Here is a 27,117-nt window from a genome sequence, read left to right as displayed (position 1 = left end):
TAATTCTTTTTGTACTGTGCTCCAGATATTATGCTGGATGGGCGGATAAGTGGAGTGGAAAAACCATCCCAATCGATGGAGATTACTTTACCTACACAAGGCATGAACCAGTTGGTGTCTGTGCACAGATTATTCCGGTAGGTCTTGACAAGACAAATGGTTCTAGGCTGTGTGGTTATAATGGAGATCACATCCAGAGTCCAGCCGGAGATATTATGGGGGTATTCAATCTTTGTCGTGCTCCCGCAGCCATCTCCCGACGGGGGACATGGCTGCGGGGCCCTATTCAATGCTGTCTTCCCTGACAGCATTGAACAGGGGTTCTCGGCAGAACGAGCCCGACATCACAAGGTGTCGGGCTCGTTCTGCCGAGAAAAGCCGGAAATAGGCGAGCTCCCGGCCGGAGCTCGTCTATTTCCATCCTCAGCTCGCAGCCACGCCCCCTTCTCGCCGGCCGGGACATTGAATCCCGACTGCCGAGCTCCAGGCGAACAAAACGAGAACGGGAGAGGGGCACGGCTGTCGCGCTAGCTCGACAGCCATGCCCCTGACATTGAATACCCCCCTATATCTGTCGGATCTGGTTCCGACAGTTCGAGTGCCTACAATCATCCTGCATTCAAATGCGGCTAAATCACGTTTTTTGCCCATTTCTTTGCAAGCAACACAGTGCAACTGATGTTTCACTTGATCTCGTCCATCTGCATAAAAGTGTCAAGTGGTCATAATAATTTGGCCACTCAGCTGTCACAGCTCGCATGGTCCGTATTCAACTGACCCCCTGTGCACCCCGTTTCCACCTCGCTGGGATTTTGCAGCGACATGGAAACTGCATGTGCGGCTGCTAAAACAGCGAGGCTCATGGCTAAATGCAGCAGGCACCCTGTAGTAGCCACAAGCCTCGCTATTTGGGGGAAGCCTCGCTGTAGATTGACAGCGAGGGTTCCCCCGGAACATTGAATAGGGTGAGCGGCTGGCTCGATGGTTAAACATTGAACACGGCCCTATATGTAGTGTTGCAGCCGAATGTTAATTAATTCTATGACTCAGAATGGATTATTCTTTTTATATTGCACTGAAAAAATTCCTTCTAAAGCCCCATACACACGGGGAGATATATTGCTCAGCCATATATTGCTAGCAATATATGGCTGAGTTATATATTGCTCAGTTTCTCCTTTTCATCAGCGACCAGAGATGGTCGCTGATGAAAGGGAACCTCTGCCGGTAGTGCCGCAGAGGTAATCAGCTGGTCGCAGAAGCAAGCTCCTGCGACCAGCGAATAGAATGGGGCTGAAAACGGGAGTGCGCACCCGGCGATTTATCGCTGGGGCACACTCCCATCACTGGCAATATGGTCGCCTGCGACCACATTTCCAGCAATTTCAGCCCCTATCGCCCCCCAGTGTACACAGCTTTAGTCAGTCTCTCGATATTATTATGCTGCAAATTTTTTTTTTTTTTTTTTTTTATCTGGATCACCATACAATTAAATCATCCAGAAATTTCTGTATTGTAAGAAATGTAATCGAAGAGCTACTCTTCCAGTGCACCATACATATGCATCTCATCTCTTGCTTGTTTTCATGGAAAGCTACTTTGTTGAATCCATATTCTGGTTATTTATAGTGGAACTTCCCTCTTCTGATGTTGGCATGGAAGTTTGGTCCTGCCCTGGCTACTGGGAATGTGATTGTTATGAAGGTGGCTGAGCAGACTCCTCTCACTGCCCTGCATGTCGCCAGCTTGGTAAAAGAGGTACTGTTCATTTCCCCTTACATTTATGTTTATGTGACTTGTTTTATTTTATTATTGCATCTCATTCAGGTTTTGTATGTCCTGTGTTCTTCAGATTCTATGGTCTTCATGGGATGGTTAAGTAAAGAATTATCATACTTAGGGGCAGATTTATTACGCTCGGTGACGTGATAGTGTCTGATTTTTATCACCAGCCAATCGGCTCGTAACTGAAGTTACAGGCTTGGTTTGAAAAATAACAGGTAGGAGCTGATTGGCCGGTGATAAAAACCAGACACTTTATCACTTCACCGAGCTTAATAAATCAACCCCACTGTTTGATAAGCTTCAGTTGGTGTATAAATGTTTCTTTACTTTCTAAATGATAAGGGCAGGCATAACCAACTGTGGTGCTGGAACAAGTGCATAAAGGTTTCTTTATTGTCCTCAGATTTCAATCACTATACCAAAGGGTAAACTGGATGATGAAAATTGATATTTATGGGATTAAATCACATTAAAAACATAGATCCCACAAAATGTAATCCCTAAAAATACAGGGGAACCTTGAAGAAAAAACACAACTCTGATCTAGAAGAGTCCGTTCCTCTTTTCATCAGACTTCTAAGGGTCAAAAACATTCCTGAAGTGGTGCATGTCACAGGTGTAGGCTAACCCCTACTACCAATGCAATTCTGTCCTACTGGATCAAGGCCTGTTTTGCAGAGCCACTATACTCGAAAACTTAATTTCTGGGCCTAAGGAACTCACCCAAGAGAAGGAAAGCATGCACACTCCAGACCTATATCAGTGTTTTGTGTTTTTTTGTGTTTTTTTCCTTGTAGTCCCCTCTTTGTTGGGGTGTGTGTGTGTATGTGTGTGTATATGTGTATATATATATATATATATATATATATATATATATATATATATATATAATATATAAAGCATACTTGCCTACCTGACCCTCTCCTTCAGGTAGAAAGAGTTCTGTTCCTGGACTTCCCTGGTAATGTATGATTGCCACCACCTGTGGTGAGCTAGGTAATTGAGAAAAGTTTCACCACAGGTGATGGCAATCATACATTACCAGGGAAGTCCAGGAACCGAACATTTTCTCCCGCATGGAGAAGTTCAGGTAGGTAAGTAGGATATGAAGTGCACCCTGCAATTTTATTCCAGATCTCTTAATATCTTAATCCAATAGATATTTTCTTCTTTTGTATGATAGTTAGTTTTTAAGACCAATAAAGAAATCCTTATACACTTGTTGTAGCACCTCTGGCTGAGTTGGGTACACCTGCCCTGATCATTTAGAAAGTAAAGAAACCAAGACTCCTTCATATGCCAGCTGACACCTAATGCATCGTGTGAGTAGTAGGGTATACTCTTATACTATATACTCTTATACTATATACTCTTCAGAGGCACTTTACATATACCTTTTCTTATACTTGCCCATTTAAGGTATGCCCAACTTTACACCTTCACTATTCGAGGAACATAACCAGTATGCCTCATCTATTTTTTGTGTGGTTTTATTTTTTTTCATGCTTTCATTCACATGAGTACAATCATTAAGGATAAACAGACTTGTGAACAGCAATTTGGTTCAGTCTGCCTGAAGTATCAGGGCTTATAGGATAACCCCATTGGCGGTAATTAGCCAAGGAAAAGTGGCGAGGCTAATAGGATACTGCTTAAATAGCCTACTGCCAGAATGCACCAGCTGTCTGTATTGCAGGAAGTGGGAGTGCTGGTGTCCTAATGACCACTGACTTCCAAACTTTCTGCTCAGTGTAAAGCTGTGTACACACGGGGGCGAGAGGGGCTGAAATCGCTGGAAATATGGTTGCTGGCGACCATATTGCCAGTGATGGGAGTGTGCCCCGGCGATAAATCGCCGGGTGCGCGCTCCCGTTTTCAGCCCTGTTCCAATCGCTCCTGCGACCAGCTGATTACCTCTGCGGCGCTGCCGGCAGAGGTTCCCTTTCATCAGCGACCATCTCTGGTCGCTGATGAAAAGGAGAAAATGAGCAATATATTGCTCAGCAATATATCTCCCCAGTGTGTACGCACCTTAACATCAATTCTGCAGAAACATAATAAGGGAAAGTGCCCAATATTTAAAGATGGTTCACTATAGTTTGAGAAGTATCTCCAATAATAGCACCACCTATTGTTGCTAGGTCTGACCAGCTGTAGGTGATGTACCAGATTGCTTGTAGTTACAGCATGGAACTGTTGCTATTCCTTGAGAAAGGAACAAGTAGCAAATGTATGCATCTGATACAGGTTGTGCAGTCTTTGGTTTCTAGCTGTTATTTTCTTCATAGAACGGTGCAATGCCATAATCAGCCCAGTAACCTAATCTTCATCTTCTAGGCTGGCTTCCCACCCGGTGTTGTGAATATCATTGCTGGAATGGGTGCCACAGCAGGGGGTGCCCTCTCCTCTCACATGGACGTGGATAAAGTTGCTTTCACTGGTTCTACAGAGGTAAGAATTCTCATGTAATATTTATAGCATATATGCCAATGTGTGGCATTTACAGGTATCTGGTTGCCATGAACATCTCCTTTTATACAATCTGGTGCTGAGTTAAGAGCTGGTGCCAGGTAACAAGGGCCCCCCACTGGTCCCCTTTACCAGAGCTAAGCCTGTGTAATTGGAACCTCCTCCCCCTCCTTTCTCAGCGCCACTGACTGGTACAGACACTTATAGCTGCTATGGGCAACTTAAGGACAACAGGGAACATTTAGGAAAACTGTTCCATGGTTACCTGAATGTCATGCAGCCCTGTAGCTGCTTTGGAACTACATGTCCCAGCATGCCTTTCTAGGGTTGGCATTTTTTTTTTTTTTTTGATTATCAAAAGTTTGGATGGTTATGCTGGTTTGTGTAGTTCTACAGCAAATGGAGGGCCGCATGTTAAATACCCCTGCAGTACAGCATAGAACACATCAGGTGAATCATTTAACCAAATAAACAAGTCAAGGGTACATGCCCACTGGCTTTTGCATCTTTAATCCATGTAAACACGTGACACAAGTAACTCCATGCTGGTTTGGACATTTATACCCCTTTCACACCGCACTTTTAAAACGGTATATTGCCGTTTTTTTTTTTTTCCATTTTAATACTTTTAAGGCTGCACGCACCCTGCAATTTATCACCTGTACACACTCGCAACACTTGAAATGGTCGCCAGGAACCATCACAACACATGCAGTTCCTGTTGCCTGGCTGGCGAGTCACTGTGTGCTGTTCAGTTTCTGCCAGAGGTCTTTGTTGCATACCATTGCACAGCACATATACAGACCACACTGTGCTAGATCCAGTACAGCAGACCGTGACACTTGAAGCTAGGGAAGAGGACCTTCATGTGTTTTCCAAGTTGAATCCATGTTGAAATTCCTGCATGTTGACCTGTACCATACACGTCAGGATAATGGGCGGTATTCAATGAGGCTGATTCGCCAGGATTTTATGGCGATTTTGTGCTGTAAGGCGAATTTCTGACTAAAACGGTGAATCACCCTATTCAATGACCAGATGGCGAATACATTTCAAGGTTTTTTTCGCCATGATTCACCGAGTAGCAATCGCTATCTTTTTATGGTGAAGTGGAAGGTGAACTTTTAAAATCAAGTGTTTTGTTTTTTACAATTGGTGTTAAAAAATCTGGCATATTATTCTGAGGAGGGGCATGCTATTTTTATTCATGTGCTGTAAAGCACATGAATATATATTTAATAAAAAAAAAAAATATATCTATCTATCTAATCTCCCCAGTATTCCACCTCGCGCTAGAGCCTATTTCACAAATAAATATTTTGCAGAATGATATACTTTTTATAATTTGTACAAGTAAGGCAGCCTCACCACTAAGTTCCCTGAGGGATAGGGAACGTACAAAGCCCAATGTTTTTACCCAATAGTGGTGTGGCGCCTAAAACAGAATTTAAATACAAATTTGCAAAAATCCAATGAAGTAATAGAGGAGATTTTTTCCAATAGTTTGTTTGTTTATTTTCTTCACAGGATAATCGGTAAAAAATGCTTGTAGACAATCCCGACGCGTTTCGTCTCACAGAGACTTCATCAGGGGAAATACAATAATCTTGTGGTCGTGATATTTGTGAAATCTATGGGATACTCTCTCCGCTTACACAAATATTTTCAGAATAGATTAATAGTATAAGGTATGATGTCCTTAAGACCTATATTAGGAATATAAATTCATATCCGCAAAAAGATTTTTTCCTAAAATCAAGGATGATGAATCTTCATCCAAAATAAAATAGATATATCTCCTATGGGACTCCTGTGTGCTAGCCTCTCTGAAGCACACAGGAGTCCCATAGGAGATATATCTATTTTATTTTGGATGAAGATTCATCATCCTTGATTTTAGGAAAAAATCTTTTTAATCACGTTCTAAAGGAGGCTAACAGGAATTCAAATACCTGCTGCTCTATAGGCAAATTCACCCACTCCAATTTAAAGGAGACAGACAGGAATTCTAAGACCTGTATTCATATTGGGCCACACTAATTGGCTCTAATCAGACCTTTCAGCGGATATGAATTTATATTCCTAATATAGGTCTTAAGGACATCATACCTTATACTATTAATCTATTCTGAAAATATTTGTGTAAGCGGAGAGAGTATCCCATAGATTTCACAAATATCACGACCACAAGATTATTGTATTTCCCCTGATGAAGTCTCTGTGAGACGAAACGCGTCGGGATTGTCTACAAGCATTTTTTACCGATTATCCTGTGAAGAAAATAAACAAACAAACTATTGGAAAAAATCTCCTCTATTACTTCATTGGATTTTTGCAAATTTGTATTTAAATTCTGTTTTAGGCGCCACACCACTATTGGGTAAAAATATATATATATATATATATATATATATATATATATATATATATATATATATATATATATATATATATATATATATATATATATATATATATATATATATATATATATATATATATATATATATATATATATATATATATATATATATATATATATATATATATATATATATATTATTTTTTTTTTTTTTTTTTTTTACACAGACCAGCCAGCAGGGGGCCGGAGCCGAGCAGCTCATTAGATATTCATATATTCACTTCACCCGATCATTACATATTCATGATCGGGTGTAGTGAATATACCCGGTCCCCTGCTCGCACCCCCGGGGGGCAGCCACAAACGTTCTGGGGCGGGCAGGGAGACTTCAATCTCCCTGCCTGCCACCGTCCTCAGGCTCCCTGCGGCGTTCGCCGCAGGAGCTCAAATTCGCCGGTCAGGGGCAGCGAGCCCCTGACTCGTTGAATACCGGAGCCGGCGAGGCTCCGGAACGCGGCGACCAGTGGCGAATGTGCAGCGAATCCTAAACAGGATTCGCTGCACATCGCCAAAATTTACATTGAATACCGCCCAATGTATGTCAACCTAAACACTGTCAACCACCTTGCTGGTGACTTCAATGATCCACACTTAATGCACTGCATGATTGACATTACATGTGTGTAAGTACACTTCTCATCAATAAGTACAAACACACAGGTGAGGGCAATAATGAGGTGCTGCTTCAAGGAGAAAATATGTTCAGACTAGGCAAGACTTTGCATTTTTTTTTTTTAGGAATTGTTGAAGTTTACATACCTCTCTAGGAAAAAGCCATCCACCTTGCCTATCCTCTGCAACTCGTGCACCTTCAGGTAGTCTAATATAACGAGCATACAGGATGTCCAGCAAAGCGCGGGTCACTTCATGAACAATAATGCACACTGTAGATATCCCAACTCCGAATAAACACGATATTGACCTGTATTCGCCAGGGGTGGCGTACCACCACAATGCTATTGCTAGCCTCCTGCTTGTATCGGTCTATGGAAATTGGTTGCAGCACGAGTCAGTGCTGGTGTCAGCAGTTCCAGAAGATAAATAAATGTGCCGCGAGACATACGGAAGTGCGCCTTCCACTGGACATCCTGAAAGTTCATGACACTGTGCATGAAAATCTCACCACTGGGACGTTGATGCATCCACAAACTCCTTTCTGTCGACACACTGATCCCTATGATGGTGTTCATCATCGCAGATATATAGGACCTCCACCTGCGGTGGTATACTCGCTGGGACTGGTTGGTATCACGCAAAAAACGATGCAAGTTCCTATGACTCTGTTAAATAAAGCGGTCTTCTACTCCTCCTCAACCTGCTGTTAAGCAAGCAGCACAATGTCAGGGCCTGCAAAAGCCTCTCACAGGCGGAATCTATCAGCAGTACAGCACATGTAAGCACAAACTCACCAGAGACATGTGCTCTGTCTGCCATGATTGCTGCACTGATCAGAGGAGCCCACCCCTTTATAGGTTGAAAACGTCATAGGTGTGGTCTGAAGAAAGGGCCATTAATAATGACAGCCACTATTTTCTCTGGCTTTAAACTTGTTCAGGGATTAAACTGTTTCAATGGTGATGTGAATGGTAATTAAACGGTAATCTGCTGCAATGTGAAGACTAGACCCGTTTTAAAATACCGTTTTCTTAAACGTTTAGGCAATGTGAAAGCGGTATCATATTGCAATAGGTATTGTGTTTTTGTCATACTTTATATAATTAAATGCTTTTGCCCTGAAGGTCAATATGCGGGTAGGTTGACATGAGCTAGGACAAAAGGTGGACATGGGTTTTTTTTTTTTTTTTTGCTGACCTGTGCCGACAGGCGGTATTTCATGCCCTACCAACCACTAGGGCAGGGTGGGAGACTAAAATAGTGTGCCGAGCGTAGCGAGCACACACAGTGCACTTTTATAGTGTCCATGTCGACATTCAGGATAACAAAACCGTTTAAAACCAATGTCGCCCTTTTGATTGTCAACCTAGCGCAGGTCGACCTAAGGACTGGTCGACCTTCAGTGGTTGACCTTGGTGCTATCGACCCTATGACCCATACCCTCTAGCACTTGTGATCTATACCATGATATACATGCATATTCATTTTTAATTGCTTTGGCATAAGTTTCCTGAAAGGGCACATGCATGGAAGTCGGACATGTATCAAACATTAGAGTTAAACTGTAGTGAGAGTGCCAACCACTAAGCATTTTACAGGCATGTTGCAGGCTATGGGACAGATGTGTTAATCCTTGAGGTTATAAAGTGGAAGGTGATGATGCAGCAGTCAGCCAGCTCTTAACAGTCATTTTTCAAACCCAGTCTAATGCTAATGTCTTCCACTGTATAACTTCTCCATGCTTAATACATGTGCTCAAAGTATCTCTGCGCGTTATCACTTTCCAAGCTGATCAAGCACTCCCCTAGTAAGACATAACCAATGTTTTTGACATTCTGCTTCTAGAACTCAAAGTCCATCGTAGAAGGGATCATTCAATTAAATGGTGATAATGGCCTCCAAATGAGATCTTATTCTGTGTAGGTATTCGATTTATCCAGAAGGGTAGATACAGTTCCCCACTCCAAAAGTAAAATGGATAGGGTGCCTCACTCACAATTACTGTGGTTTCTTTTAGCCTGCAATATTTAAATACGTACCAACTTCTAAAGAATTTTTCACCATAACCAGATGACTTCTCAGATCAATGGTCATACTATACGGTCAGATAATGGATCATAAATATAGCAGGTTCTATGTAAGAGGAGATACGTATTAGGAAAAGGTGGACACTCTTCTCCCAAAGGGGTAGTAGCAAGTAAGTGACGAATAACCATCTCAGTGCAGTTTGGAGGACAGTGGGCCAGATGCACAAAGCTTCAAAAGTGATAAAATAGAGCGTTAGAAACCACCAACCATTTAGCTCATGTCTGACATTTTTCAAACAGTCTGTGACATGGAAGTAAGGAGCTGATTGGCTGGCTGTTCGTCACACTCCATTTCACTTTTGAAGCTTGGTGCATCTGGCCCATTATCACTATTAAATTGACCTTATACCAAGGACTTTGGCATTCACTCTATAGAATACTGAACTCCATTACAAAGGTCCCTAGTGCATATGGTTTGTTCAGTCCGTCAGCAGACACTATTCAGGAAATGTGCATTTCTTGGAGGTATCTGGGTGGCAACCATGCATCCTGTCTGGTGGGTGTTTAAGCCAACTTTGTGCTTGGAGGTGGGATGTCTGTTTCAGGTGGCTCAATTGCACCCAGCATGAAGCAGGAGTAATTCAAGACACAATTGAGGACAGTTTTGACACCAGATGTAAGAACAATGGTCAGGATAGCCTTCCACATCAGTCAGTTGTCCCTGGCCTCGGTGACACCTGGCGCCCAAAAAATACAGCCTCATGTGCATGTGACTGGAAAGAGCATACTGTGGGGTTGTAGATCAGCAATTCTAAGGAACCTTTCTCTGCTATAGGTGGGCAGATTAATCCAACAGGCAGCTGGCAAAAGTAACCTGAAGAAAGTAACTCTGGAACTTGGTGGAAAGAGCCCGAACATCATATTTTCTGATGCTGACTGTAAGTAGTGAACACGTGTCCATTACTATAGAAGTCAATACACAATTCTGGAAAGAGGAACACAGTGTTCCCTCGATTAGGCTTTCAGGTATAGTTTTGATCAGTCCAACAGGTTTACGGGGATATTTTCTATTTTGGGAAATATCATTGTTCTATAATATTTGCTTTGCAATCATTTGGGGGTATTCATTAAACCCTGCAGCAGAGGGAAGCCAATTAGTGGGGATTGGTGAGTGAATTCCTGCAGGCAGACTGACACTCACACAGGGTAGACTTCATGGCTAATTGAATACCCCCCATTTTGTTAGCATTAATTGCCTTTTTTTGTTGGTATAGTAAATGAAATCTTACACCTTAAGTAAAAGCTGAAGTGGTATAGTTAACTCTGCAGTAAATGTAAAAGGTGTGTTTAGAAGTTTAGTCATATATTAGAAGTACAGGGAAGATGTTTGGGATTTCCTAACTGCCAGTACTGCATATATAAATTATCACATTTCAGGATCGTGCATAGTTTCTGGTGTCTTATGGGGCCTACACACCGAGCAATGTGCACCAGCGACCTCAGTGATGCTAGATCGCTCAGCATGCACCGCATCACCAGCAACGTGTGCTGAGGGATCTGACATGGCCAGTGTTCTCCGGTGAGAACACTGCCGATCTGACTAGATTTATACTGCATGCAGTATAAATCTAGACGGGCTATAGTGATGCGGGCTGTGCATTGCTATCACTATGGCCCCTACACACAGAGCGATTTTGGTTTATAAGTGATCTGGTCAGATCACTTAGACCCAAAATCACTCCGTGTAGGCCCCTCTAGACTGAAATAGACCTATGCTCACCATACATCAACCATCCAACTGATCAACGGTCCAACAGACAAGTAAAGCTCTGAACCACACATATATCAAACCAGCCAACTTGTGTCCAACTTATGATGTCCCAGAAATATGCCTACTTTTGGCATGATTTTGTAATTTATTTGAATAAAAATGGAGTAAAAGTACATAATGCTCTAATTCCAGGTCTATGTAGTACACCGCAAGCGAGAAGTGAAAGTAAATTAAATTCTCTGCCTCGCACACCAGACTATTTCATCAAAGCTACATGCACCTGTTGTAATTGTTTAATGCAGATAATTTAACATCCCAGCCCTCAGTGTTGCAACTTAAAGTGAGTTAGTTGTCCAGATCATGGAAATGTATATATGAAGGTATAATTCTGATTATGAGGATTATACCTTCGTAAACTATTTTTATTGCTGGATATTTCTGTACTGTATAGAAGCACATTTATGTCATAAATATTATTGGTTTCACAAATCATGAGGTCACTGTAAATGGATAATGAGCCAAGCAGTCCCCATATCACCGTAAAAATTCCAACCCTGACATATGCGGTTGGATATGGTATGCTGGCAGTCAGAAGAATGACATCGGCATCCCTATGCAATCCCAACTGCCTAGAAAGTTCTTTCTCCTCCTAACCCTCCATACCTTCAGCCTAATCATCACACCCACCCCACAGACTAACCCGAACTTCTGATATGCAATGCCTAAACCAAATTCAACCACAACCCATATTGGTCCCGACATGCGTTCGGGATTAAGGAAGAGCTAATGCTGATGTTCAATCACCACAAACAGGTCAGCCATAATCTGCTATGGCATCTTCATCTCTTTGACCGGCATGTCTGGAAATTATCGCTCTTAGCTGATATGCACAGACCGTGAGCCACACCCAAACCTCCGCAACCCCCCCTCCCAGCACATCATCTCCTCTCCCTACCCTGGTTCCTGCACACCAAGCAGCCTGGCATCTTCTCTCTGCCCGCCTTGTAGCCTGGCAGCCACTCCCTTCCCCTGACGGCCAGTGTCTGTCTACTTATTGTCCACTTGTTAGAAACACCGGAATGATTAGTTGAGGAAAAATCAACATTTATTTTAAATTACCATTTTGGCAATACATTTTAGGTGTAATTTATATGCAAATTATTTTATTGTACATCAATATAAGAAAATAAACCATACTTGCCACGTATTTGCTAGATAACACAGGGATGTAATATTGCACTTAAGATGGCTTTTTAACTAGGTGTGAATAAGGTTTGTTCTTTAGGTGACACAAGTCTGTGTTGTCTTTGATTTGTGACTGTAGCTTGTTTTACAATGTGTTGCTTCTTGTGTGCAGTGGATGTGGCAGTGGAGCAGGCCCATTTTGGTCTCTTCTTTAACCAAGGACAGTGCTGCTGTGCTGCCTCTCGCACTTATGTTCAAGAGGATATCTACAACCAGTTTGTTGAGAAAAGTGTTCTCCGAGCCAAGAGCAGAGTTGTTGGAGACCCATTTGATTTCAAAACGGAGCATGGACCTCAGGTGAGGTATAGCCAAGTGAGATGTGTTAGGTCTTGGCAATTAAATTAAAACCAGGATTTATTGATAACTTGCACATTGAACATTATAAATAATATCTCAATATGACACTATAGAGCCAGTAGACTTCAACTCCCATTTGATTTTGTAATGAAAACTAAAATCAACTCTTTCAGGTGGATGAGGATCAGTTTAAAAAGGTGCTGGGCTACATCAAATCTGGCAAACAAGAGGGTGCCAAGTTGTTGTGTGGAGGAAATCCTGCCGCTGACCGCGGGTACTTTATTCAGCCCACTGTGTTTGGAGATGTGACTGACAACATGACCATTGCTAGAGAAGAGGTACAGTATGTATGACTGGAAATGACGTGCTGCAGGGCGTGTCAACACAGGGCACTGTTTTTCTCCATTTCAATTGGCTATTAAACCTTTTTATTATAACATGTCTTTTATCGCGCTTTAAATGCACCTCTTCAATATATGTAACACTATGTACAGAATAGCATGTAGCACTGTAAAATACGTATTAAGGGGCAGATTCAATGGCCACAGCTAGGGTTGCACATTTATCCCCCTTTTAGAGTAGGCAGACTTTGCTCATACCGCCCATAGGCTGTTCCTACGATCTGCTTTTTGTAACAAATGCACAGAAGTCACCATAACATGTTTTAGTGGCTTCCATGGCTAATTGACTGGGCCCGATTTCAGGTTTGATTGCAGCGACAATCTTATAACCAGATTGGCATATGTGATTCTTGGCAAAAAAATGCCAGAGGTGCATACCACCTCCATTATGCATTTGAGATTGGTAAAACTGCCAGACTAACTCCATCAATTGCTATGTTCATCTGTGACTGCAAGTGTGAATATAGGTCCGTCAATACTCAGTCACTATGGGCCTTGTGAGGCCAAGGAATCTATGAATGCAACGATCCTTGGCCTCTCCACTCCTGGGAAATAGGGATCACTTCCCCATATTCCCGGCCACCCTGTATCTCACCACATCACATGAGCAGCACAATCTGAATCGGGCCCTGTGTCCAAAAGGGATTAAGGGGCCCATTTAGGAAAGATCACTTTTAAAATGCAATCGTATTGTAATATGCAGTCCTTTTGCGGTGATGTATGTCCATGCATACAGGGACAGGTCCCAGCGATGCTCTCGGCTGTGTACTGGGAGGGGGTTACTCTATCCCAGAATGGATTAAGCCCTGAGGCCTGACGCTGCCAAATATTGATACATCGGGCAACATTGCATCCCCATAGAAACCTATGAGCAATGCTGGTAGAGCCGGAGGGTTTGCAGCAGGTACCGGAGATTCCTGATGCTGTCCCTCCTGATACATTTTGGGGATAAATAATATTTGTGGCTAACCCCGGTGTTTTCTGCATGAACCCCTTCCCTCCTCCACAGATCTTTGGACCAGTTATGCAGATTTTGAAATTCAAGACAATTGAGGATGTTACTGAGAGAGCGAATAACTCAATGTATGGTCTGGCAGCGGCTGTTTTTACAAAGGATATCGACAAAGCAAACTACGTGTCCCAAGCACTGCGGGCTGGAACAGTTTGGTAAGACTGTCCACACTGAGACTCCTTTTCACTCCTTCTTTGTTACTGACATTCTGTTGAGAAATGTTGTCATATGTTGCCTGGTCAAACTTCTACCATACAGCTATGATGTGTAGAAAACCTGTTTCTGCTCTGGTTTCTAAAGCAGGATAGGGAGAGAAGTGATGTGCTGTGGATGTTACTGGCCTCTCACAGCATTCTGATCCAACCCCACAACATAGGAGGTTATTCTGGTTGGTGCGTAAATTTCCCAATTATTTCGGAGCGGTCCGCACGCCACGCTGTGCGGACATGGTATGAAGAAACGCCCACCGGTCCTCCGCATTCGGACGGACTCACACTTTAAGAAGAGGGCGTGTTTACGGACGACATCCAAACCATGAGTGTGCGGTGTACACACACATATTCTGCACGGTCTTACAGCGTCAGAACGGACGGGAACGTGCCCGTACGCACCGATGCGGTGTATTTCCGAAAGTATATTTATATTAGTGATAGGAAGTTCTGTCCATTGCTTGCAGTGTAAATGTGTGTCAAAAATGCAGCATATATTTGTGTGTTTAGTAATGGTCCATTTAAGCTGCAATGGTTCCAAATGAAGCAATGACAAGAGTGTAAGTAATGAGTAAAGGAGTGGATTGTATTGTGTTCAGCTGACATTGGTTCAGGTGCGCCCGTACTAATTGGGCGTTCCGAATGCCTAGCGCATGACCGAGTGGTGTCCGCAAAGCAATACTTGCTTATGAAGACCGCATATTTCCTGCCTTTTTGTTCGTGTGCATTCGGTGTGCTGTCCGAATGTACGCGTACCAGAATTAGTGCACTCCCTCGTGTACGCCCATGTTTACGCCCAGTTTAGCCCACTTTGAAACTACGCCCCTGTGTACTTCCGAATGACGCCCATAATACGCCCATATCTCCAGAGTGAATGCGGAGCACATTTCTGTACGGTATTAGTGAGAACAAGTACGGAGACCTTGCATGGCACATGCGCATAGCGTTGCCCACGCATGCGCAGATGGCAAAAAAACGCCATCCGAAAGAGTTTGGGAAAGTACGCATCGACCAGAATAAGGCCCATAGTTATTCCTACCATGCACGTGAATTGTAATATATTAAAACTCTAATTCACCCCATAAAGGTGAGGAGCAAAGTGTCGTGTACCCCGACGGAGCAATTCAAGTGTTGCTCTGTTTGGGCAGGCACAGCCGATGTTACCGACATTACTGTTGTGTTTGCCATCATTTTTTGACAGGCTTGTGACTAGTATAACTATTTCCAAATTGCAACATTACATTAGGGTGTTTTTTTAAATGTTCATGCACAAAAAATGTAATACCCCTTTCACATAGTAAACCCCTGGCCGCAGTGGGATTTGGACACTGGAGCGAATCTGCATTTGCGAGGTGCTGCTCCCACAAGTCTAAAGGCCCATACACACTTGACGATTTTCACCTGAAAATCGGTGAAAAAAGGCGTTTTCACCGATTTTCACCTGAAAATCGCCCAGTGTGTATGCACAAGAGATTGCCGACTAGCGATGATGCGCGCTCCCGCATCCCCGCATCATCGCTAGCAAAGTCTCTTGTCGGCTGGTTTTACCAGAATGTCTAGAGATGATGGATGGGTTTCCATCCATCATCGCTAGGTGTGTACGCTGCCACGGCCGCCGGGCTGAAAGATTAGCCACTTTCAGCCCGGCGGACCGCCCCGCTGCCTCCCCTTCTACCTCCCTCTGCTCTGTCCCCCTGCTGTATAGTTACGTTTAATGGTGCAGGGAGTCGGGACTGGAGTCTGCCTGACGCAGGTTGTCTGTCCGCCGCCGCCACATGGGGGAATGTGGAGATCGCCGGGCGCAGGGTGTCAGTGTCACACAGAGTAGGGAGCCGGCTTTTCCGTTCAGCAGCCTGTCCAGCTCCCCCGCAGCAGCACCCAAATATATAACACTGCCACCAATGTCTATATTAGCCAGTAATATATACATTGCTGGCCCATGCCAGCAATGTATATATTACTGGTACCCCTGCCCACCAATGTTTATTTATATTAGCCAGTAATATATACATTGCTAGCCCATGCCAGCAATGTATATATTACTGGTACCCCTGCCCACCAATGTTTATTTATATTAGCCAGTAATATATACATTGCTGGCCCATGCCAGCAATGTATATATTACTGGTACAACTACCCACCAATGTTTATTTTTATTACTGGTACCCACAGGGCCGGTGCAAGCAGGTTTGTGATGCTCCACGGGGTGGTGGTGATGCTGCTTCCGCATCGCTCCATGGGGGATGGCGGTTGATGCAGCGAGGGCCGTTGCGTCGGTCTATGGGGGTGGCGGGTTATGCGGGGAGGGTCACCGAGTCACTCCACAGGGAGGGGGGGGCAGCCACCGAGTCGCTCCACGGGGGTGGGGGAAGAGTTGCGTCTGGCACCACTCACCTCGATTGAGGGGGGGGGGGGGGGGGTTGCTCCCAAGTGCTGCCCTTCAGTGGCCGGTGCCCCAGGCAAATACCTTATGCTGCCTAGTGGTGGCACCGGCCCTGGGTACCCCTGCCCACCAATGTTTATTTTTTAGCCAGTAATAATTGGCTACTGACAAACGTCTGATTGACAGCCGTTGTCCATTTTGGGGCAGGCTACTGCCATTTTCTGGGAGTTTGCCAGAAAATATAGGTGTTCCTCAGCCATTAGGGAGTCATCAGTGCCCTTTTTCCGCCCCACGGCCATCACAGTGCTAATCAGTCCTGGCTTTCTCGGCGCTGCAAACAGGGGGAAAAATCATTTGATGGTGAATGGTTTCTACCTACGTGCATGGCTGCAAATGAAATTGCAGCTGTGCACATGGGTGGTATTTTGCCCCGGGTGGGGCGGTGTTTATCTGATCGCTGGGCTTCAAATATATGCAGCTCAGCAATCAATTCTGAATCAGGCCCCAAGAACAGAAATGCTCTGAATAAAATGGGCCCTGCTCCCACCCTTGGAATTCAAACCCAGCCCATTATGTAAATAGCCATAATGAAAGATTTTAGCAAAGTCTTTCGCCTCCTGAAAATCTCTTGCTCTTAGGGGAAAATAGCTCAGTGTGTACGCACTACTTTGGTGACAGATATATCTTTCACAGATTTTGGCAAAGTCTTTTGAAATTAAAATCTTCTAGTGTGTATGGGCCTTAACTCCCTCTGCACATGTTATATTTGCCCCACCTGTAGTGCTCATGGTTTTGCCCATTTTGAGAACAAATCTGTACTTCGATCAGATCTGAATAAGGCCCATAGCGCTAAGTGGCTGCTGCATCTCCTGGCAACAGGCTGATTAAGTAAAAACCATCAATGTCACTGCTACACTGAAACCCTGAGTCTGCCCTGTACTGTATGTGCTCAGGAATCTGGAACTGTGTACATGTGAAATACTGAGCCCTCTGCATGCGCATTCATCAGCACAGACAAACATTGTGGAACTCTTATTTAACAACACTTACAAAATAAAACCACCACAGAGAGTGGAAACTCGAAATAACAAGAATAAAACTCGAAGCCTGTAGTACCATAAGATCATGTTGAAACATTTCTAATTTGACCGCCAGTGTACTCGAAGATTATTTAGAAATTTGGTGGTTGGATTTATGAAAATTGGCTAGAACTATTTGACCCCTAACCCATTAAACTGTCTTTCTGGTACTTTTCAGGGTCAATTGTTATAATGTCTTTGGAGCACAAGCACCATTTGGGGGTTACAAAGCCTCCGGCACAGGGAGAGAACTGGGAGAATATGGATTGGAGGCGTATACCGAAGTGAAAAATGTGAGTCCAGTAAATGTCTAATAAATATAATAGAGATCTTGGCGTATTAACTGTAAGTGACCAGCTTTTTATTGTGTTGTTTTGCTTTTGGGTGTTTCAGCTGTTGAGAGCCCCACATTTATTAATTTTAAAAGGAGTCCAGAATGCTACATGAAAAATACAGAACAACCAAATTGCAACAAGGTTGCGCTAGTGTTTCCTTCCAAAGATAAAGCAAAGGCTGCATAGTGTGACCGGATATAAAGGGCCTGATGCCGAGGCTTCCTGAAATTAGAATGCAGACAAATCTGGGGTGTTTTTTTAGCAAGCTGTACACGAGTCGCCGCATTAGCTGGGCACACACTATTATACACTGTCATTCATTTTGGCTTTTATAAAGCCATGTACACACGGCTGCGATAGGGGCTGATATCGCTGGGAATATGGTCGCTGGCAAACATATTGCCAGTGATTGAAGTGTGCCCCGGCGATAAATCTTCGGGTGCGCGCTCCCGTTTTCAGCCCCGTTCTAATCGCTGGTCGCAGGAGCTTGCTCCTGCGACCAGCTGATTACCTCTGCGGCATCGCCCGGCAGAGGTTCCCTTTCATCAGCGACCATCTCTGGTCGCTGATGAAAAGGAGACACTGAGCAATATATTGCTCAGCAATAGATCTCCCCCGTGTGTATGCACCTTTAATATGTAGTATGTGGTATCGTCCAGTGTGTACGCTCAATGTGGTGTATTCAATGCTCCTATGTCGCCGTAAATAACGGTGAGTGTGCATGTTTTTTGGAGAGTGGTGAACTTTTCTCTCCTATTTTGTGCTTCCCTCTATTCAGCACTGTTGCTTCTCCAAAAATATTTTGCGAAGCTAACTCAGTTCACCCTGCACTTCTCCCCATTTCTGTTCAATGGGGATTTTAGTGTCTCTCTCCAAAAGTGTATTCAATGCACAAATTGTGAGTTCTGCTGGTTTCTTTTTTTAGAGCAGTTCTCCATTTTTCCCTCGGCATCTTTTTTAGGTGAACTGTAAGGTTATCTTTGTTAAAGTTGTTATTTTTTTTGTTTTTTATGGCTTATAAATTAAAAAAAAAGTACTCTAATGTATTTATTGCAAGTGCCATAATGCTGTACTTCTATATTAATTTATTTGGAATTAATAAGTTATTTTAATGGTAACCAATAAGAAATCATTTTGGAATGCTCCTAGTAATTTCCCATGCTTCCTCTCTTCTTCCTCACCTAACCCCCAAACAGGCTTTTAAACACACTAACAATTATAAAATAAATTAAATAAAAACACAGGGCAAAGAAACAATGCTAAAAGCACAACACAAGGATAAAGGCCAAACAGAACAAAATACATCCGTCTGCACAAACCCAATTAAAATAGTCACACAGCCATTTGTTGTAAAATAAATACTGAACAAAACATTTACCTTTCTAAACCTTTGTAAAAAAATACAAGTCCACAAATGTGAGGAACACGCTGCTGAGAATATCCCAGTCTGACCAGCTCACGTGGAGAGCAGGAGATAACTGATTCAGTATTGAATCCCGGCGGTCGGGATCCCGACGTTCAGAATCCCGACAGCCGAAATGCCGACAAGGGGGGGACGTGGATCGCCCCCCCTTGCGGGCTCTCTGCGCTCGCCACGCAGCGGGCCCGGTGCCTCACTACGCTCGGCACACTAATTTATTCTCCCTCCAGGGGTGTCGTGGACACCCCAGGAGGGAGAATGTGTCGGCATTTCGGCGGTCGGGATTCTGAACGCCGGGATCCCGACCGCCGGGATATTAACTGCATCCCGAGATAACATGTCTCCAGTTACAGCGCTCCCATTTGAACTTGCATAATTATGCTAAGTTCGCAAAAGGGGTCAGTGAGCTGGCCACACGTTGAATACTGAGGAAGTCAGAAATGAGGAGATAAGAAAAAGTGGTGAGCACTTCAGCGAGATCACAGGGACACAGAACGGTGAGCGGTGAGCCAGACTCTCAAAAAACATTGAATACTCCTCAATATCGTTAACAAGGTCCTCTGACTATATAGTTAAAATTGAGCTGCATGTACAGATAACAATGACTCCGTGTATGGAGTTGGGACTGGATGATGTTGCAATACAGTGGAGGTGAGCCTTGGGTCCCGGGGTGGGGCATATTTCCAGCACTGCTAAACAGGTTGAATTTTTTATATTGCATTGGATGCAGCCCATAGAAATGCTTTCCCTGCTAAAAAGAGGCAGATTGACCCCTCCCCCTGGGACTACCAATCTGCCTGTGATTATCAGGGAGCGCTTCCTATGGGAAGTCACTGCACTGATAGATATTGCTGGTAGAGACTGCCTAACGTGTGTTGTTTTTACAGGTGACTATTAAAATTCCACAGAAGAATTCGTAAGACTACAGGATTCAGAAGGTTCACATTGATTTTCTAGCAGAACTTAGAGCTGAAAGAAGTCTGTGTCACATTGCTGTCTTTTAATAAAGTTAAGCACTTTGGTGTATTTGCTCACTTTTCTAGAACCGTTTTTATTTCTTTAAGCTGGGATATGTTACTGAACACATACTTTGCAGGGGGGGGAGCTCATTAACGTCTGGAAAGCAGGTTGGCATGCAAGTTAATTTACTGTCCATAGTTTGTGCTTTCTTTAGGTGCCCTTTTATCCAGCTCATGGCAATTTACCGAAAAACCGACTTTGTACTTTTCTCTTGCAATAAAGTAAATTTCATATCACTGGCTGAGAAATTTTCTGCATATATGGTATATCCTAAAAGCATTATAAACAGTATCTAGTATGTAAAAAATATAAAACCTGTTTAAAAAAAAATGGGGTGTGATTAGGTAGATGCTGCTACAGAAGACTGTTGTATTGAAGGCTTGAAAGGGAATTGGGTCTGTGGACCTGTAAAATGAGAAGGACTTCTTAAGCCCCGTACACACGTGCAATATATTGCTCAGTTTCTCCTTTTCATCAGCGGCCAGAGATGGTCGCTGATGAAAGGGAACCTCTGCCGGGGGAGCAGCAGAGGTAATCAGCTGGTCGCAGGAGCAAGCTCCTGCGACCAGCGATTAGAATGGGGCTGAAAATGGGAGCGCACACCCGGAAATAACGCTGGGGCACACTTCCATCACTGGCAATATGGTCGCCAGCGACCATATTCCCAGAGATTTCAGCCCCTATCTCCCCCGTGTGTACACAGCTTATCAGTAGAAAGCTCATGTGTCTGTTTCATGGTCTAATTAAGACTAATAATCCCTCAATGAAGTATAACATTAGCAATATAAACTAGATTTAGGTAAAAATATTATTCTCCTAGGAGTACATATTTCATTATATTGCCACTGAAGGGCCCCAAACACTACAACGATATATCTGACCCTGAAGTCTGCTGCGATACCTACATGGGAGTGATTCCATCTGATTTTGGTGTCCTTTTTCCATAAGATCAATCTCATGCAATTGATCAAGCCATTCGACATATCTTAAATTGTACCATAAAATATATCTGATGGGCTGGATTAGGGGGTTAGAGGGACTGGAAACGTCAGTCAAACTTCCTTGCTTTCCTTGCATGCACAAAAATCACTCCTTTTTTTTTTTTTTCCCATCTGATTCCGATTAAATCACTGGTGCAGTACGAACGATCTAGGGTCTCCTATCCAACACTCAAGGGGCTGAGGATCAGATGGAAAACACAAGCTATTTGATACTTTTCAAACAGCCCAAAACATTGAAATTTGGAGAAATCATGCAAAGTCGTTCTAGTGTATGGGGCCTGTTACATATCCGTTGGATGTGAACATTGTATTGCCACCAAGGTAAAATAACTATCTTTTGTTCCAAAGGTGTCTTCTTCCTATCCATCGCCTTAGGTCCTGCTAAATTTAGGGTAAAATGTTCCTCCCTAGCTTTGTCCCATAGGGTTTGGTTTCCAGCAGAGTGGCGACCTTGAGCTTGGAGCACAAAACAGTGTGGTGTGTTTTGGTTTGTTTTTTTCTTATTTAATTGCCTGAAGATCGCGCTACACCCCCAAGTACAGTGTCCCACAATGCATCCAAAGTAAAGGATACATTTTAATACAAAATAAAAACAGAACTGCATTCATTAGCACTTATCCATTTAAAATAAATCGGCATCTGTGCCACATGAGAAGCAGATTTAATCAAATTCTATAGAAGAAGCGGTGCAAAGTTTTCTAAACTAGAATCTGTCATTAAAAATATTCAAAATGTGGATCTCTGGATGCAGACATAACCCATTGCCTTTGGTCTTGCCCGAGGGCACAAAATATGTTAACAGGGACTAACTTCAAAATTGACAAGACCTGGGCCTTTTGGGGCATATACTGTTCAAATATTTCCCCCTAATTTACCCAAAGGTGCCAGTCTTTTACTTAACAAGCTAGCTGCGGCCACTAAAAAAACATTCTCTCCCCAGTGGATAACTCCTGACCCCATCCCAATAGATACGCTACTCTAGGGTGTAATAAAGCTATTTTCCATGGACTGGACCAACACCACACTACAGAAAGACAAACTAACTGAACTGTTTTTTTTTTTTTTAAACATGGCTCCATACATTCGTACCTTATGAGAGTCAATTAAGGAAGCACTCTGTAAATGTTTTCAATTTACTACATGGAAATTCTAACCACAGGCAACTCTTTTTAGATTAGTGGGCCGATCATTTTCTATATTTATACGCATGGTATCAAGCTTATATTTACCCTTGATCAACCCGAATATTAGACAAAGATAATTATGTTATATGAGATAACTCTACATGTTTATTTGTACACACTCTGTAGGTTGTTTAAGCAGGCTTTGTGTCTGGAATGTGAATTGATGTATTGTTAGTTGTCAATAAAAATCTTTTGGAAAAAAAAAATATTCACCTTAAGCTGTGTACACACGGGGGCGATAGGGGCTGAAATCGCTGGAAATATGGTCGCAGGCTACCATATTGCCAGTGATGGGAGTGTGCCCCGGCGATAAATCGCCGGATGCGCGCTCCTGTTTTCAGCCCCGTTCTAATCGCTGGTCTCAGGAGCTTGCTCCTGCGACCAGCTGATTCCCTCTGCGGCACCGCCGGCAGAGGTTCCCTTTCATCAGTGACCATCTCTGGTCGCTGATGAAAAGGGGAAACTGAGCAATTTATTGCTCAGCCATATATCTCCTACCATGTGTACGGGGCTTTAGGGCTGGAGTCAATTAGGCTTGATGCCTGCTTGTAGCAGTGGCCAAGGCTATTAATTGGCTGCCTTAATTTAGGGGCTAATTCAGCATGGATTGCTAATCCTAGAATTGGCAAATTAAGCAATAATCAAATGACTGTGCATGTGAACCGTATACACATGCACAAGGGGAAAGAATGACTGAAAAATGCGTATGGGTTGTAAAGGCAATGCAGCCGGAACTTGACTGGAAGATGGTGTTTGGGTATGAAAATCTGTTTTCTGGGTGTGTGTGCAAAAACCCAGGCAGGAACAAGTGTTATTGGAGAGGGTCTGTGACATTAAAAGGATTACATTTTAAACGATTAGAGTGCCAACAGAAATTCCAGTAAATGTCCAAAGAAATAATATTTTTTTTCTATATAATGTAACCTAACCGGTCCATTATGATTGAATGTTTGCTGGGCAATTTTCACACCTATTGTGATAAATCCACTTGGCACTCAAAGGGTTAATTTTGTTTGTCATCCTTTTGGCTCAGGGAGAGGGGGAGGGACCAGATTTGCTTAAGTTTGCCCACATGGTTTATTATTGGCAACCACCAGCTCTAGTTTTGCCTATTGCATTGACCATAAATCATTTGAATTGGTCCTGGACCACCAATCCAGGGCACCCCTGCAAGTGTCTTAAGACCCCTAGGGTGGGGATTCACTACATAGCGCTGGACACATTTTTTCAAGGGGAAAATTATGGAGAATTTGTGTTGTGTACCGCATGAGAAAAAGTGGGTGTGGGTGTACCGCATGAGAAAAAGGGTTTGTAATTGAAAAGCCTTGGGTTGAAGTCTGAGGCCATGAGCCCTCTTCCTCCACACAGTAAGTACTGAACCTCATTGAATCTGGATTTTACCCCACTCCCCTCCCTTTCCAAGCAAAAGCTTGGAAAGCTAGTTTGCTACGTTGTGTTTTTTGCATGTGAGATTTATAATATAATTAAAAAAAAAAATATATATATATATATATATATATATATATATATATTCATTATATATATCATAGACAAGGATGAGCGTCACTCCAGGTGCATAGAAAAGTTTTTACTGTATAGTGTCTACAGTGTTTCGGGCATAGCCCGTCTTCAGTCCTGAATACATACATGCACTGGGTTCACCCCCAGTGACCAACGGGCACCCAAGCCAAGTAACATCAGGAGAGCAGGAGCCAGTCTATAGTGCCGGACCTTTCTGCAAGAGATTATATATATATATATATATATATATATATATATATATATATATATATATATATATATATATATATATATTCTAAAAGAGAAGAGAGGAGCGCTCCCATAGTGCTTATAAAGTTTTATTTCAGACAAAATGGTAAAAGTACAAAGTCCAGCAGCTATGTGAGGACTGGGTCACGTACCAGAGGTGACTGTTAGGCACAACCGCGGGTGTTAACAGCATGTATTTGCGCTGCTCCAAGCAGCATAAACGATCCGAAGTGCTCTCACCACTCGTCTCGTCTCGTCTCCACAGGTATGACCGACGCCAGGCCACGCCCCTACGCGTTTCGTCACTAGGACTTCGTCAGAGGGCTGGTCCTGGCGTCGGTCAGCTCCCTCTTTGTATCCTGGCTACAATTCTATGTCACACATGACAGTCTCTTGATTGCCCTGGCTAGGAGCAATCAAAAACAGCTGCACTGTCTTTAAACAGTGTGTGGTTTTTCTGCTGCTTTTCAGTCTATACAGTTTCATATATCAATCAAAACATTCACAAACATTTGCATATACAGGTTGAGTATCCCGTATCCGAGTATCCGTTATCCGAATTATTCCGAAAACCATACATTCCAGAAAGTGAAAAAAAAAATATTTTTTTTGCTAAAAACTCACTGGGGACATTTGTAACCGCACTACTGGTGACATGATATGTAACTGGCACTATATATGTGCAAGAAAATGATTGCTTGGCATTCAAATTCAATATCTGAGATAGTACACACATTTTGTTTCATGTTTTGAAACCTTGTTTTTTGAACAAATAAAATATATTTGTGTGTATTTTATGTGGTAATAAAATATATTTGCTTTTATTTTGTGTTTATACAGCATAAATGCAAGATACTTCAAAATACATAATTGAAATATTAAAATATTCCGAAATACGGAATAATCCGTTATCCAAATTTCTCCTGGTCCCGAGCATTTTGGATACGGGATACTCAACCTGTACAAAACAATTACTTGTAAAAAACAGATTTACATATTTTGCACTATAGACATGTATTATATTTCATAGAAAAAATAAAACCATTTCTTATATAAAAAAAGCGGCTACCTCTAGCCGAATAGAATTAAAGGGATAATGGTCATTTAAAGGAAAAAACCTCCATAAGAACCAGATTGAACCAATTTTCGAGCGTATATGGTTCTGACGCTCGAAAATTGGTTCAATCTGGTTCTTATGGAGGTTTTTTCCTTTAAATGACCATTACCCCTTTAATTCTATTCGGCTAGAGGTAGCCGCTTTTTTTTATATAAGAAATTGTTTTATTTTTTCTATGAAATATAATACATGTCTATAGTGCAAAATATGTAAATTTGTTTTTTATGGATTTTTTACAAGTAATTGTTTTGTATATGCAAATGTTTGTGAATGTTTTTATTGATATATGAAACTGTATAGACTGAAAAGCAGCAGAAAAACCGCACACTGTTTAAAGACAGTGCAGCTGTTTTTGATTGCTCCTAGCCAGGGCAATCAAGAGACTGTCATGTGTGACGTAGAATTGTAGCCAGGCTACAAAGAGGGAGCTGACCGACGCCAGGACCAGCCCTCTGACGAAGTCCTAGTGACGAAACGCGTAAGGACGTGGCCTGGCGTCGGTCATACCTGTGGAGACGAGACGAGTGGTGAGAGCACTTCGGATCGTTTATGCTGCTTGGAGCAGCGCAAATACATGCTGTTAACACCCGCGGTTGTGCCTAACCGTCACCTCTGGTACGTGACCCAGTCCTCACATAGCTGCTGGACTTTGTACTTTTACCATTTTGTCTGAAATAAAACTTTATAAGCACTATGGGAGCGCTCTTCTCTTTTAGAATACTTTTACCTGTGAATCCGGGTGCCCGCAAGGGTAATTAGTGGAGCTGCCGGTCGAAAAGACAGACCCCGAGTGCTAAAGGAAAAAGGACACAGACCTCCAATTATTAACATTAACACTAAGGACTTGCGCACTATATTTGGACTTTTTTGTGATATATATATATATATATATATGTGTGTGTGCGTATAATATTATAGAGATTTTTTTTATTTTTTTTAAGTAATTGTGCTTGCTTAAAAAAGGGTTGTCGGTTATTGTATCAAATAAAAAGGTGCACCTGCAATAACAGAAAGTGCCAGTAGATGGCAGTGTGGTACTATGGAGACCATTAACCCATTTTGTTTCCATTGTGAATTCTCGTTTGCTAAATCATCAGATTTCCATTTTGAAATAGGACTTGATCATTGCATTTATTATAAAATAAAAGTACAGCAATGCTTATTGTAAGTAAATGTTCAAAATACATTACATTCCAGTGTTTCAAATTGGAAAGCAGACTTTGTGAGCAGCCAAGACATTCATGCAGGGGTGTGGGTTCTGAATCCTGTCTTTCCGGTTGATTGCTGGGCTCTGCTGGACATAGTGCCTGATTTCTGATCTGCAAAGTAGCACTGTGAGTGCATAGCTATTTCACCCACACAGAAAGAAAACCCACCCGTGCAAATCTGCAAGTGAAAATTTTGCTGTTCTGTTCACCTGCAAATCCATGTGCAATTCTTTTAACCATCTAATGATTTTTCCAGTCTGAGCACGTGAGGAAGTCTGATCCTTCCACGACTCTGAGACAGGCTGATTGAGGCTGGCACTGATGTTACCCTCCCTTCTGGCACGCCC

General features: G+C 42.7%; 1 protein-coding gene across 1 annotated transcript in view; it reads left to right on the top strand.

Annotated features, from left to right (window-relative positions):
• The window catches only part of ALDH2 (aldehyde dehydrogenase 2 family member), a 48,253-nt gene extending 27,527 nt beyond the window's left edge, over window positions 1–20,726 (top strand). Inside the window, exons 5-13 of the mRNA XM_083151404.1 lie at window positions 26–137; window positions 1,630–1,758; window positions 4,123–4,236; window positions 10,154–10,256; window positions 12,447–12,631; window positions 12,805–12,969; window positions 14,042–14,199; window positions 17,894–18,008; window positions 20,358–20,726. Of these exons, the coding sequence (XP_083007530.1) occupies window positions 26–137; window positions 1,630–1,758; window positions 4,123–4,236; window positions 10,154–10,256; window positions 12,447–12,631; window positions 12,805–12,969; window positions 14,042–14,199; window positions 17,894–18,008; window positions 20,358–20,390 (1,114 nt within the window). The 3' untranslated portion in view covers window positions 20,391–20,726. The remainder of the gene's footprint in view (window positions 1–25; window positions 138–1,629; window positions 1,759–4,122; window positions 4,237–10,153; window positions 10,257–12,446; window positions 12,632–12,804; window positions 12,970–14,041; window positions 14,200–17,893; window positions 18,009–20,357) is intronic.
• Window positions 20,727–27,117: the final 6,391 nt, after the last annotated feature.

Source organism: Crinia signifera, chromosome 1 (genome assembly GCF_055691185.1).
Source record: "Crinia signifera chromosome 1, ASM5569118v1, whole genome shotgun sequence".
In the NCBI taxonomy this organism is placed as follows: domain Eukaryota; kingdom Metazoa; phylum Chordata; class Amphibia; order Anura; family Myobatrachidae; genus Crinia; species Crinia signifera.
Note: the sequence above shows the minus strand (reverse complement) of the source record. Positions and strands in the feature narration are given on the sequence as shown.